This window comes from Prionailurus viverrinus, chromosome D1, assembly GCF_022837055.1.
Source record: "Prionailurus viverrinus isolate Anna chromosome D1, UM_Priviv_1.0, whole genome shotgun sequence".
NCBI lineage: Eukaryota > Metazoa > Chordata > Mammalia > Carnivora > Felidae > Prionailurus > Prionailurus viverrinus.
Window position 1 is genome coordinate 26,759,453 of NC_062570.1, and position 14,674 is coordinate 26,774,126.

The following is a 14,674-nucleotide window of genomic DNA, read 5'->3' on the forward strand; positions in this document are numbered from 1 at the left end:
GATCTTTCTGCCACTCCGCAGATCAAATTCCTGGGTGTTTCAAGTGATCTGACCTCAATACTGCTGTGTTTGAGGGTTGAGGAAAATCCTGGTCCCCCTACTTCTCTGCCATCTTAAACCAATACTTACCATTTTAATCGTATAGTCTGCATGACTGTAAATAGGATACATATAAATCATGACTGCTATCTTTTTTGGAATAAGGTGGTGTTTATATAATTTTTTTTTTTACTAAAGTGTATTTATTTTTGAGAGAGGGAGGAGAGAGAGAGAGAGAGAGAGAGAGAGAGAAAATATATGGGTGGGGGAGGGGCAGTGAGAGAGGAGACAAGAGAATCCCAAGCAGGCTCTTAGTTCTCAGCACAGAGCCTGACGTGGGGCTCAAACTCACAAACCATGAGAACATAACCTGAGCCAAAGTCAAGAGTTGGGGCACTTAGTCAACTGAATGTCCCTATATAATCATTTTTACTTTTACCAAATTTGGATCATATAGACCATATTCCTTTATATTAGAAGGCTGCATCAAATCTCTAGATTTTTTTTGTTTTTGTTTTTGTTTTACATTTATTTATTTTTGAGAGACACAGCAGGAGCAGGAGAGGGGCAGAGAGGGAGGGAGACACAGAACCTGAAGCAGTCTCCAGGCTCTGAGCTATGAGATCATAAGAACATGATCTGAGCCAAAGTTGGGCGCTTAACCAACTGAGCCACCCAGGCGCCCCTCAAATCTCTAAATCTTCAAATTATTTTCAAATTAGGTGGAAAATGATATTATACCTTCATTTGTCATCTGGAATTACAGTATTTATCAATTTGTATCATTTTGTGAATTGCATATTCATGTCTTCTGCCCATTTTCTTATTTGCAAAAGACTAACACAATAACCATTTACCATAACTATTACAAATGTCTTCCTAATGTTTTTGATATGCAAAAAATACTTACGTAGATGAATTTCCTTTAATTCTCTCCACATTTAGGTAAGCTTTTGCACCCTGCGATCAGTAAATATTTGCCTACCCTCCTCCCCACCCCCAGCCCCCTTTTATTTTACCCATGTTTCTAAAAAGCCTTAGAGCCAGGAGTATTCTCTTGGGCACTCACTCAGCAGACAGGACTTTGATGACATAACATGAAGGCTTATTTTATGAGAATGAGTGGATCCTTCTTAACATGGCTTATGATCTGGAATCCTCAATCACATACTGTGTTTCCTGCCAAAATATACATTTGTGTTTTCTTCATTCAGTTACCTAACAGCTGTCCCCTATTTTCTTAGGTGTCCAAGAACACTGATGGCAAACTTTAAGGGCCATGCTCTCCCAGGGAGTTTTTTCTTGATAGTTGGACTGTGGTGGTCAGTGAAGTATCCACTGATATACTTCCACCAAAAGGGGAAAAGCAGCCAACTGACTCATTACCATCAGCGCCTTGAGATCATTGAAGCCGCAATCCGAACTTTGTTTTCAGTCATTGGTAAGAAGGGGCTTATCTGGTCCAGGGGTCTCCCCATCACATGCAGAACTTGAACCCATTTTCTGGTCCCTGTGAAATGGATGTTTCCACCAGCAGATAATAAACAGGGATATTCAGTTGGCCAGTAAATATTTTATAGTATCTGTTGTGCACTGAGCTTTGTAATGTTAACAGTTAATAGCACCTTACATCGTAGCACACCATGAAACACTGCCAAATAAACTACATTCTTTGCCCTAGAAGGACACAGCTATAAGATGTAGGAACAGAAGATATACTTTATGAGAAAGGTAAAACACAAAAATAGAAAACAGAACAAATTAGAGTGAGCTCATGTACATGAGTTATAAGAAAGTACTAAATGGGAGTTTAGTTTTAGAAAAAAAAAAAACATCTTTTTTCCAATTGTCCACTAGAATCTCAAGAGTAGTTACCACCCACTTCCTTGGCATATCCTCCAACCCCAAATGTCAAGCAATTACAAAGACGGGAACTTGATGTTGGACGGCTAGTAAGAGAGGCAGTGGAAGAGACCCCCCAAAAAAGCCAACAGAGGGCTGTCTGAAAGGGATTTTCCCTTACTGTGTCCCATTCCAACAAAATTTCACGTCCTTCCACCGTGACTGGTCATCCATTCCACTCCACTAATGGCCACATGAAAAAGGGCCAGCAGTGCCAATAGTAGAAAGTGTTCTTCCTCAGGATCCGCTCTGAGTAACGTGAGTAATGAGGGATCTTATTCTGCACTTGCATTTTGCCACGAATCACTTTGGCTGTCTCCCAGAAGGAATGGAAGCAACACCAGCAGCTTCTCTTGGAGGGAGCAAAGGTGCTTAGCTTGGTTTGCCTGGTCTAGCTGAATTTTCCCATTCACCATCCAGGCATCTCATCTTTCTGGAGTTGAGAAGTGACAGGAACTATATGGCTTAAATGCTAAGGACAGCATCAACTTTGTCTAGAAAATAGAGCCAGAAAAATATTTGGCCTCTTTGCTGGGTGAAAATTAATAGTCACTCAACGTCTCCTGAGCTCCTACCATGTGCAGGAACTCACTGCCACAGGTTTTAAGGCTACAAGGGGGAACCAAACAGTCCCTGCTGCCACAGGACTTCCATTCTAGTGTCAGTGGGCCTCCCTTCTCCCAGCTTGTTTACACCAATTCCTTGATCCTTCATGTATAAATTCAGGAAGGGGCTGGGTTTAAAACAAAACAAAGTTTGGAGAACAGGGTTCAGAATGTGGCTGTGGAGAATTATTCGAGGCCCCAAGAACGTTATGGCACCAGGCATAAAGGCCAATCTTTTGCTTTCCTAAACAAAAGACAGAGAAGGGACAAGAACTGAGAGGTACCCCATCTCAAAGGCTTACGTCTCCTGACACCGCAGTGAAGGGGCCCTCACCTGCTTCTCCCAGGGTTTAGGGCACAGAGACTGAAAGCTAGAGGAAGGTGCTCACTCTGTGCTCAGGAAAACCATGCACTTGAAGTCAGCCCTCACAGACACACCTGGCAGCTGCTTCTCCCCCTTAGGCGTGCACAGGTACCTTTATCACCAGCGTGTCTCTGCTCAGATTCCATTATTTGCCACCTACTTGTTCCTTTCCGCGACTTCTTTCACTGCTCACTGAGCCCCGAGATGAACATACCAGCCACATTCTCACATAAGTGATGATGCCTTGCCTTCATCTCAGCCACTGGACAAATATCCTGGGGACCTGTGTGGCTGTTTCTATTGCTTCCTTGCTCTGCACCCCCACCCCCAAAGAAACAACAAAGGCAAGAAGTCTACACAGGCTCCTCAGCAAATGCCTTCTTTTATACTCAAGTAGCTGCATCTGAGAGAGCAAAGTAGGCTTTCACCCGCATCTCGCATCTCGACTTCATTCATGACTTGGGGGCATTTGTTTCCCATCTGCCCCGGAGCTACACTTCCCTCCTTAATTTCCACTCTCACTTCCCTGCAGGGATCCTGGCAGAGCAGTTTGTTCCAGATGGGCCCTACTTCCACCTGTACCATGAAAACCAGTGGGTGAAGTTGATGAACTGGCAGCACAGCACCATGTATCTGTTCTTTGCAGTCTCGGGAATCGTGGACATGCTCACCTATCTCGTCACCCACGTTCCCCTGGGGGTGGACAGATTGGTTATGGCTATGGCAGTATTCACTGAAGGTAACTTAGGGGTAGGGATGGAAAAAAATAACAAAGTAAGAGACAGACAAATTGCGTTTGTAACAGACCAGAATATAAAGACCAGAAGCACTGCAAAGATAATAACCTTCCCCAGAAAAATCCAAATCTCTGAATTTCAAAAACCTGAATGGGACTTGGTCCTGTGCTCTGGATGATACAGGTGACATATCCCATAAAACAGCATATGAAAACCTGAGGCTCTTAGCCGGTCTCTGGCTCTCTGCACACAGCCTCTCCCTGCTCCCTCCCCCATCACACTCATGTACCTGAGTGCACATGCACACTGAAACACATAAGAACTCTCCAAAACGTGGATGGACGCTACCCATGCCAGAGAACTCCCTCTGTCCGGGGGAAGAGACACTGTACTCCACCCCCCACCCAGGAGTGTTCTTGCCTGGACTCCATTGCAAACCTCAGGAGACCCACCCAGCAGCTAGGACAAATCTCCCAATATAACTCATATTAACCAGAGTAATGAGAAGGCACTTTGTAATCCAACAGCCTCACTTCTGTACCCCAGGAAGAGACGAAGAAAGGTTGAATCGGGGCAAAACTGAATTTCAAGTACACATACACACATGATTTGTCACCATTCAGCAACGTTTTTCACCTACACATCCTGTATTGAAGCTACCACGGATTAAGAGATTTTAAGATACATCCTTTGCAACTTCTATCCACTTCATACACAAATCTAATCTGCGTCTGTTGCCCCACGTCACATAAACTGACTTTGTAACTGCTGAAAAATCTCGCTTTGAGACAGGTGTAAGAGGGCATTCTAGCAATGAAGTAGAAACCAGCAAATCTCTGATGGCTGAAATGGCTTTGTGCAGGTTTTCTCTTCTACTACCATGTCCATAACCGACCACCCTTGGACCAGCACATCCACTCACTCCTGCTGTGTGCACTGTTTGGAGGGACTTTCAGCATCTTCTTAGAGGTGATCCTCCGGGACAACATTGTGCTGCAACTTTTCCGAACCACTCTTGTTATTCTTCAGGGCACCTGGTTCTGGCAGGTAATTTTTCAAAACAGTGCGCTTCACATTGTGTGGATTCAGGGAGCCCCACTGAGTTTGTCCAAGAGAAGTCATGTAGGGGCAGCACTGACATGCCATGTGAATGGGTTGAGATGGCCACTGGTCTCCCCATGTCCGCCCCATGATTTAATTTTACCCATTAATACCTTGCTCACGGATCGACAAGCAGAATCCACGGAGCATACAGAGCGAGCATATTAAGAAATTCCCCATCTGCCCTCCCCAGTGGAGGTGCTGACCCCATTCACAGGGCTCCACATGCAGTACTTTCAGGGGTCATTTCTATAGTTTGTTACAAGCTCCACTTGCTAAACTGCTGACTTGCAATGTGGGCCCTGAAATTTCGTTTTAGTAAGCCCATACTAAAACCAGAATTGACTCAGGTCAGTTCTCCTATGCAAAAAGGCCTTTTCTATGCTAATGGAGGTATGAGAAATAGGAGGTAATGGGAATGCATGGAAACTTGGGTAGCACGTGAAGGACGTAAGCTTGTGCCTCTCAGAACCAACTAAGGCCGACTTCTCTGTACTACCCACCAGATCGGGTTTGTGCTGTTCCCACCGTTTGGAGCACCCGAATGGGACCAGAAAGATGAAGCAAACATCATGTTCATCACCATGTGTTTCTGCTGGCACTACATGGCTGCCCTCTGCATTGTGGCCATCAACTACTCTCTCGTTTACTGGTAAGCCCAAAGGAAGACAACTTTTGTCTAGCTTTTTTCTCCTAACCCCTTGTCCCCAGAATCTACTGCACTGCATTTTTATTTCCAGTGGCCCACATTTCATAACTAACCAGTGCTAACTTCCACCACTTCATGAGTGCCAAATACTTGCCAAGTTCTGTGCAAGGTAGTCTACACCGGCAAATGGGCAAGGTATTGAAAGGCTGAAGGGCTGTCTGGTCGTAGTAACCTCACAGACTCACGTTTCAAAGGCAGTTCTGACAGATTGGAAGGCTGTCGGGTGAAAGGAAAACCTCTGAATTAGGCATCGGTACTGGACCACAGACTCTTGTTCCTGGATCTGCCCCACCTCCTCCCCAGAGATGTGACAATCAGACACGATGCCATGACAGCAAGTACCCTTTTGAGGGCTGTTCAGAGGTTACTGGGATAGCTGATCATTCCTGTGCACTCACTCTCCCAGGCACTATGGGAAGCACAAGTCTATTACACCACTGCATCCTCATTGTTTTATGAAGTATACACGGTAACATTTTACAGACGGGGAAACCAAGGTTTGAAAGACTAACTTGATCGAGGTCACCCTATGAGTCAATGGCAGACCGTCTTGAACTGCAGAGCAAGCGACTTTTAGGATATGCTATTATTAGTTCTGTCATTGTAGCTGCCCCTCTAGTTTCTGATTTACCTACCCAGAGCAGATATACATCACATACACAGTTCCACGCAGACCAAACTGAAGAGGTCACAGTTTCCTTTAGTTCTACTGCCTGGTCGGTGAAACATACACTGGGAGGCAGGAGACCTAGGTTTAGTCTGTTATGACATTAACTATTAAACATTATTAATCATGAGTCCCTTTATCTACCAGTGAACACTGCCTAAGAAGTGAGATATGCAGACAACCACAGCATCTGGTGGACTTACAAAGAAAATGTGCTAAGAACCAGTAGATACTTTAACATCCTTGGTTGAGAGAATAAGGGAATTCGGGGGGCTAATTTCATGGTTTCTTATTGTTGCTCTATTATAGCCATTTGACTCGGTTAAAGAGGTGCGGAGGAGAAATCATTGGGATTCAGAAGCTGAAGTCAGATCACACTTACCAGACGGCCCTCCTGACTGGCTCAGATGAAGAGTGAGGAGGCTACCCGTCATCAGTGCGGGGTGGACATGTCCCTTTGAGCACAAACAGCTAGAGTGTGCAAAGGTGTAGCTTGTCTCCTCCATTTCAATGCTTCCTTTGATCTGCTCTTACAGTTCTATGTATTTGCACTTTCTCATTTAATTGGCTAAAGTTTGTGTTGCTGTGGTATCCTTCATAAAGAAAAATGACGCAAGCCTTTATTTTTGTCTCAGTATGAAGAGAAATCAAAGACTCTGAAAGTTTGAGAACAGGAAGTGGCCACGGGATGAGTCTGGGATAGGAATCCAGCAGAACATCCTGCTTTTGATAACTTCTCTCTTTTTCAAATTTCAAGAAAACAGGTACTTTCTTATCAGAAAGTAAATACACGGGACTGACTTTATTTTAAAGATACAATTCTACCACATACTTCTTAAAGTAAAATAGTTCACAAACTTTGGTACTTTAAATGTTACTAAACATTTCCTAATTTACCATTAATATTCCAGAGTACTGTGATATCACTGATAAGTCACGACATTGGGCCAAAGGTATTGTTTTGTTTTGTTTTGTTTTTTTAATCAGAAAGCTAGTCAGTGGCCCAGCTGAGAGCTGGAACACAAATGTTCTGGCTCCTCAAAAGAACTCTAATAAGAAGACACTAACAGGAAGTCTGTATAATGAGGTAGAAAAATGGCAGGTTGCCGAAGACCTTGAATTTCAATACAGCTGAAAGCAAAGCGTAAGAATCGTGCAAAAGATGTGACTCTTGAACTAGTAATATAAAGTCCTGACAGTCTAATCTTCGTTCTGGATCTGGTTTTTTCTTTTTTTTAAAAAACTTCCTTCAACAAATATTTATTAAACATCTACTTTGCGCCAGCACTGAAATGGTTGAAAGGATTAAGGAGATCCCTGTCCAGCAAGGAATTCAGTCTAATGGCGAAGATATGAAAGCGTTTACATACAGGGTGACTGGTGCCCTAAGGGGTAAGTACAACTACAAGGGAGGGGAGAAGATGGGGAGTTTGCCCTGTAGGAAAAAAAAAAAAAGCACGTTCCAGGCACAGAGAATAGGATGCACAAAGGCCACAAAATCACAAAGGAACATGGAGAGTTGGTAAAGTTCTACAAACGGATAAAAGTGGCCTAGGCCAACTCTGAAAGGTCTTCCAGACCAAGTACCGTTGGTTTGCACAACACTTTCCACACTCTGAAATGCACTGTATCCCACCTGATTCGCACAACCATCTGTAATGGAAGCCACGTTAGGTTCTTCAGAGAAGTTGATTAGCCAAAGGTCACACAGCTACCAACTTGGGAAGCCAGCCTTCAGGACTCAAAAGCCAGCTTCCTTCCTGCTACTTCCCACAAATGCGGTAGAGATCTTTTACACAAAGCACCGGGTGCTCTCTGGAAGAAATGCTGTACTTAAGTGAAAGCTGACCTCCCACGGTTAGCCAGCCTTTTAATGCTGAAGTCACACGTCAGAGGTTAAGAATGAGCTACTTGAAAATATAGTTATGAGAAGAGAACCTGTAGTCCCCTTTCAGGGTCTACTTTCATTGGCCTGCTCACTAGGAAACCAAACTTTCATTCAACAAGTACTGAAGGATCTATTATGAGCAATTAATTTAAAACATATTCTTTCTTTAGAGACTGGAGGTGGGTATAAGGAACCTATTCCCAGTTTTACTTTCATAGTAAAGATTTCTATTTTAGGTTTGAAGGGTGGGGGAAGTGTACCACACTCTAAGGAAATGCAGTATTTTCTCCAGAGCAAGCAGTTGAGGTGTGAAGACCAGATATATAATATTGAAACTTACTGTAAAATCCCTTTCACAGCAGCAGTTTGGGGTACCTTCATGGAATTGGTCAACCCTGGAGAAAAACATTCTTAGATGGGTTTACAATACAAACCCATCACAAACAATGCTATTCACCGAATCCGGTCTTAGACATGTGGTCTGACCACTTTTACCAACCTCTGAACCTCAGCGTCAGAGGCTCAGTGGCTGCCATGAGTTCTTCTGGACTTACTCCCCCCCAAAACAGCCACCATCGCTACCACATCTCTACAAGACCCCTGAGGTCTGTATGCACAGAACCACATTGCACAGCATGCAAATGCTGGTGACGTCACTTCACCAACTCCAGCTGGGGCTTGCCATTCCTCAGTACTCCACTGACAGGCTGGGCAGTACCAAATCGTACTTACCAGGGAGTCAGTCCTACACTAACATCCTGAAACATCCCTGTTCCCCAAGCATGCAGACAAATGTCTGCAAGCACTCAAGAGACAGGCACAGCCAGGTGACTTCAGTAAAGAAAAGTCAGTGAAGAGTTGGAGCTGAATGCCAGAGCTACCTTCATGAAATCCTTTGTTAAGTAAATTCGGAAGGGGTTTGTTTTAACCAACAATAAATACCTGAGACAGGATCCCTCAAATTTCTACCGTTTTCTCATTCAGACACTGTCACGTGGACTCTTCATATGAAATGTGCCTCTAGGAAGCAATGATGTGCAAATATCAAAGTACTGGAGAACACAGACGTGCTCTCCTCCACTCGGCTAAAAGGCCATTTTTCTCCTTCACGGCAGTCCCTACCTCTCCCCCCTTCCCAGTGGGACATCTGTGCCGGCCCCCCACTACTAGCAAAAGCTCAGTCACCTCTCCGCCAATTCGCCTCAGCTCTCTGTACCTTGGGCTTACCACCCTAGCTCCAACTGTCCCCACAGCTCAGCATGACATACAGCCATCCTCCCCTAGGAAGGCAAAAGAAAGGATACTTAAAATCAGGAGGCTGGATTTATGTCTTTTTCTCTTTAACCTCAACTCAGGCTCACCACTTCTCCCAGAGATGAGAAGTTAGAAGACGGTTGATGATGTCTATTTACAGAACTGCTTTAAAAATCAAATGCAAGGTCTCAAAAGCCACAAGCCACCCTGACCTTCTCTGCAATCTTCCTGATCACTCAGCTTCCACCTTGCAACCCCTCTAAACTAGACCATTGGGACCTTCTGCCCCTCAACTCCACTTCCTCACCAGGCCCCATAAAAGATCATCACTGAACTTCCAGATTAAAGACACATCTTTAATAATCTGGAAACGAGAGAGAGGCTCTGACACTGCAGAACAGCCTTGCCATCCAACCCCTGCTCCCATACAAAAGAGGTATATATTGTTAACAACCAGTGCTTTATTTACTTACTACATTTAAAAATACTGTTCTGAGCTCTGCCACAGCTTGACGGAGGCTGAGAAATGAGAGGCAGCCAGGATTAAAGGACTTGTAAACCCCGACTGACCTCTCCTGTGACTGTGCTGCTTCGTCCGCCCAGTGGGCACACCCACTCTCTCCTCTTGCCGCCTCTACTCTGGAACAGAAGCCTGCAAAGTTTTACTTAACGGGCCTGAGGACATAAGAGACATTTTAGGCCTGAGGAACATCTGGACTCTATGGCAACTACTCAGTTCTGCCTCCTGACTGCAAGCAGCCAAGGATAATACATAAGCAAATGGCCATGGGCTGTGTTCCAATAAGACTTTATTTACAAAAACGGGTAGCCAGCCCCAGGGCTGTGGTTTGCAGACTCTTGCCCTGGAGCAAAGCAAAACATATAATCTCTGAACTGCAATAAAGTCTATGCCACAAGAGCAGCATGTCTGCTGGCACTTGCCTATCCTGTCCACAGGCTCTGGACTTCTGTGTGAACAGGCCTGACAAGGAGGACAAAGTCAGCAGATGAAGATACGGACCACAGTCAAGATCCTGATACCTCATCTTTATGAGGTAGTGCCAAACTAATCCCATTTCAGGGAACCCATGCTCTCTCACTTATCTCGCTCCCTTGGTTTCTTACCCAGCTGACAGCCTCCCCATTGCCATGCAACTCTCAAGTCAGCCACCAACTCACTGAGAATCCTGCTATTCTCCCATTCTGGTCAAGAGAATAATCAGTTCAGGGCAGTGGGGAGTGGGGGCTTTATAAAGCCCAGGTTTCCACTGGATAAAGACATACAACAGGTTCTTTAAAAAAATAAGTTACGTAAAAATTTCTGGACATAAAATTCCTATCCAGACCACTAGTCACAGAGAAGACCAGAAGCTAAAAAAAAAATACAATCCACATCGAGAACGAGGCTTACTGACGGTCTGCATGCTCTGCAGCTGTAAGCCTTCCCCCGGTGTCTGGCTCTCAGGAGAGAACCATGGCTCGTGTGGCACAACTATGACTTCATCCCCAAACAGAGGAGCTTCTCCTGGATCGGAGCGGAACAGCCCTTGGAGCCTGGAGGGGACTTTTCTCAGCATGCTCCACTGTGGAGTGTGGTGGCAGAATCCACGCCACTGTTGCCATCATCCCACTGCTGGCCTTCCCTTCAACAGACAAGCTGAGAAGGACGACACAACCTCCCTGCTCCCCTCCTTTAAGCCAGAAGGGCAGCCTGGGTGTGTGCTTTCATGGACGTCATCTTTCTCTCTCTGAATCACTGCTGTTCAGGTGCCTGTTTAGGAGATGGAGCTGTGGTCACAACAACAGTGGAGACTGCTTTGGAGGAACCAGAAGCTGTTCCCTGTTGAAGATGGGATGCAGGGACAGTCTGGATGCGCACCTGTTTGCAAAGAGAGACGGTCTGGTCAACAGGCTGCAAACGAGCTCCTCAGCTGAGAGCAAACAGCAAGAGAAAAAGAGGCCTGGTAGAGCCCACTGTTTGCCTGGAACCTTACCTGCGTGGCCTGGCCTTGCTGCTGAAGCTGCTGCAACTGCTGGGCAGTGAGGAAACTAACCGGCTTGTTGCCGGCAATGAGCTTAGTCCCCGCTGGCATGGTGGTCAGGATGATATTGCGGCCCAACCCGCCGAGGCTGTGAATGGAAAGCACCAGTGAAGCATAATGACAGGCAGGGTGCTCTCTCTGGCCCAGAATGAGGCCGCATGTTTAAGGAAAACAGGAAGGTCAGCAGCACAGTGAAAATTCCTGCATTCTAGACTGAAATGGAAACCAGCTGGTGAGACCACCTTTCTCCTAGCTTCTATGCTTCCCATGAAAAAAGAGCAAGCCCAAAGGCCCCCAGGGCTCTGGATACAATGACCCCGACATCCATATCTCGATCAGCAGAAATAATGGACAGGACCCCAGGAAGGTGTGTGTTTCAGACAAGAAACTCTCCCCCAAAACAGCCACCTTCCAACCATCAGACTGATTTCATCATGCCCCTTATCCTGGTTTAAGTCAAAACCAAAGGAAGGCCAGCTTCCCAAGTAAGACCTCCTGCTCAGAATACCACAGCACGGGGCTCAAATGTGAAAGCGAGGCCTTCCCCAACACCCACACTGGAAACTGCCATCTGAGCCATGTCACCAGCCCTCCCCATTCCAGAATGTTCTGTCGTCCCCTTCCTTGCTTTTCCTCCACAGTACACACCACCACCCCATAGGGTATTTTACTCTATAATTTCTCTCCTCACCCTACAAGGTAAGCTTGAAGATAGCACAGCTTTTTGTCTGTTTTAATCGCTTCTCTGTGTCCCTGGCACCTGATACTAGGTGTTCAATAAATACTGTTGGTGAGCACAACAAAGGAGAAATACTCAAGAAGAGCCCCAGGAAAACTAGCTGCCTCTCCACTATGTGGCAAGGAGCCACCTGGAAGCCCCACCCGCCCATCACTACAGCACTTACTTGGCTCCAAGGTTGCCTTTGATGATGGGGGCCGTGACCACACTTTTGCCCTTCATAGGCTGGCTAATAACAGAGAGAGGAACTGTGATCCGCGTAGGCAGCTTCCCCTAAAGAGAAAATGAAATCAGGTTTACAGGCTAGATAAGGAAACCCCAAGTGTCACGTACAGGGCCATAGAACTGAGGAGTGAGCACTCAGATACTCTCTTTTCCTGTATGCTGCAGGGTCCCGATATTTCTGAGGTGTGGGCCCAGGCTGCCCTCATAAAACTGCCAATAGGCTGTAGTTAAGAACTCACGTACTGTATTTAGGTAGTCTCTGATCTAACAGCTCCTCGTTCACACTACCTACAAGAGCAACAACCATATAAAACTGCTGCCAGCAGGATAAATAGGTGCACTAAATCACTAAGGAAAGCGTGTGTTCACTTGAGCACAGTAAGAGTCTGAGCTCCTTCGAGGCCAGGCTCCTCATCATCCGTGTGCCTCCCGATACCTGGCACGCAGTACTGAAGGAAGTGTGATGAAGGACACAGGCACTCAGGAGTTAACAGAGTGCATAACTACTGCTTCACTGGGGCGCAGGCTCACTGGTAGGGAGCAGACAGCAGGGCACGCTAGATTAGCAACAGGTCACATTTTCCAGGTGCTTTCCGTCTCTCCCAGAGATAAGAGGTTAGTTAAGGGACATTAATAATAAACTCAACCAAGTGAAAAGTCCAACCCCAAAGCCAGTAAGGTCGGTCTAAAAGGAACAAAACAGAAGGTGACCACGCCTAGTCTTTGGGATTTCAGGATGGCAAAGATGAGCTCACTGCATCACCTGTTTTTAGGCCACCTGCTTTTTAACCCCTGGTTGGTAATAAAATTTATATATAGTAAAATCTTGTGTGAATCTGATTTTAAAAACAGATTCAAGAGAAGTAGTTGCTAGGATACTAAGAAAAAGCATCGACATTTCCCTTGAGCAAGCTATTGCTAAAGAAGCCAGGCCCTCAGGTGCAAAACTGTGTCACAGTTCCCCATACCAATCTCCACAGTTTACTCACAATTTTTAGTGCATCAGAAAGCACTGAAAGATGTCAACAGAAAACAGAATACCTTGAGATGGTGCCTCCAGGTGGATTTCCTGGTGGTTTTCTTAAGAATGCCTAAGTTGTGTCAAAAGTTTCAGACCACCACAACATCAACTGGAATCACCCCTTGGTGAACTAGCCTAACTAGCTGACTAGATGGAGAAAAGAATCACTGCTCACTACTTCCCACCCCCTCACATGCTTTTCAGGTTCAGGTGCCCCTGGCTACTACCTTTCTGTGTGAGGAGTCGAGAGCAAAGTGGACCAAGTAAGCACTGTTTCCTTGCTTCCTTAATTTTTGTGATATGAGAACTTAAATAAATACTTCCTTTTAAGCCACACTGTATTTCAGAGTTTGTTGGCTGGTTGGTTTAACTAATGTTCTTCCTCCACCACTCTGGCTTTTATCCAAATTGCTGAGGTTTTATTATACAGCCTGCTTAGGAAACGTAAAACTGTGTTTTATGCTGTCCATATTCACCCCACTGTACAGAACAGGGCTCCTTATCCAGAAACTAAAGAGTAGAAATACACATGCACCCAGAAACACACCTATGTTGATATGGGAATTTGCTTTATGATAAATGTAGTATTTCAAGTTAGGAGGTAAGGAATAAACCAGTCAATGATGTTGGAACAAAGTAAGAAATGCAAAATGAGATATCTACGACATGCCATTCACAAAATATACTTCAAATGGATTATCAATGACACCTTTTCTAAAACCCTGAAAATGTTGTGAAAATGAAGGCTGATATCTTTATAACCCTGGAGTAAGAATGGCACAAGATGCAAAACCTAAGAGCCATAACAGAAAATGTTGATAGATCTAATCAGATAAAATACCTGTAGAGCAGGCTCCATATGCAAGGTTAAAAAATAACAGGCTGGAAGAAAACATTTTCTATATGTAACAAGAATTAACATCCAGAAGATATACAGAGCCACCCAAACAACATGAAAAACTGAATACTCCAGAAGAAAAGTGGCAAAGATTTATTCTGCACTGAGAGCACATGCCAATCTCTATATGAATGGATGCCCAACTCCACTAAAGATCAGGGAAACCGAAACAGAAAAAGAACTCTTTTCACCAGTAAGATGGGTACTTAAGTTAAAAAAACAAAAAAGAAAGAAAAAAACAAGATATCCAGCATTTGTTAGGATATGGGGGAAACAGGAGAGCTGCTGATGGAAGTGGAAGGTGGTAGGGCCTTTTTGGTTGCACAACTAGAGTTATCACAACCTTCAGTATGTATACCTGACCCATTCTACCTCCGCTCCAGAAATACTTTCATGTGTTTCTTCATGGCAGCACTGCTCTTAAACAGTAAAAACGTATTCTTTAACAGATGAAAGGGTAAAGCACATGCCTTCTGTGGACTA

The 14,674-nt window shown here is 44.9% G+C and overlaps 2 protein-coding genes across 7 annotated transcripts in view; one reads left to right on the top strand and one right to left on the bottom strand.

Moving 5' to 3' along the window:
• TMEM45B (transmembrane protein 45B) overlaps nucleotides 1-13,627 on the top strand; it is a 45,521-nt gene extending 31,894 nt beyond the window's left edge. Inside the window, exons 2-7 of one of the 2 annotated variants that reach the window (XR_007156168.1) lie at nucleotides 1,284-1,480; nucleotides 3,443-3,649; nucleotides 4,510-4,694; nucleotides 5,255-5,400; nucleotides 6,434-7,516; nucleotides 9,368-13,627. Coding sequence is in view for 1 of the 2 variants with exons in the window: in XM_047877247.1 (XP_047733203.1) it covers nucleotides 1,300-1,480; nucleotides 3,443-3,649; nucleotides 4,510-4,694; nucleotides 5,255-5,400; nucleotides 6,434-6,542 (828 nt within the window). In the remaining variant the exon portion in view is untranslated. Of the gene's footprint in view, nucleotides 1-1,283; nucleotides 1,481-3,442; nucleotides 3,650-4,509; nucleotides 4,695-5,254; nucleotides 5,401-6,433 lie in introns of both variants that reach the window. The other variant, XM_047877247.1, reaches the window with a different exon arrangement.
• NFRKB (nuclear factor related to kappaB binding protein) overlaps nucleotides 8,522-14,674 on the bottom strand; it is a 41,245-nt gene continuing 35,092 nt past the window's right edge. For 4 of the 5 annotated variants that reach the window (XM_047877244.1, XM_047877242.1, XM_047877241.1 and 1 more), the window contains 3 exons: nucleotides 12,214-12,320; nucleotides 11,261-11,396; nucleotides 10,058-11,145 (listed from right to left, as the gene is read on the bottom strand). In XM_047877244.1, coding sequence (XP_047733200.1) covers nucleotides 11,020-11,145; nucleotides 11,261-11,396; nucleotides 12,214-12,320 — 369 coding nt within the window. In that variant the 3' untranslated portion in view covers nucleotides 10,058-11,019. Of the gene's footprint in view, nucleotides 8,534-10,057; nucleotides 11,146-11,260; nucleotides 11,397-12,213; nucleotides 12,321-14,254; nucleotides 14,261-14,674 lie in introns of those variants that run through there. The other variant, XM_047877245.1, reaches the window with a different exon arrangement.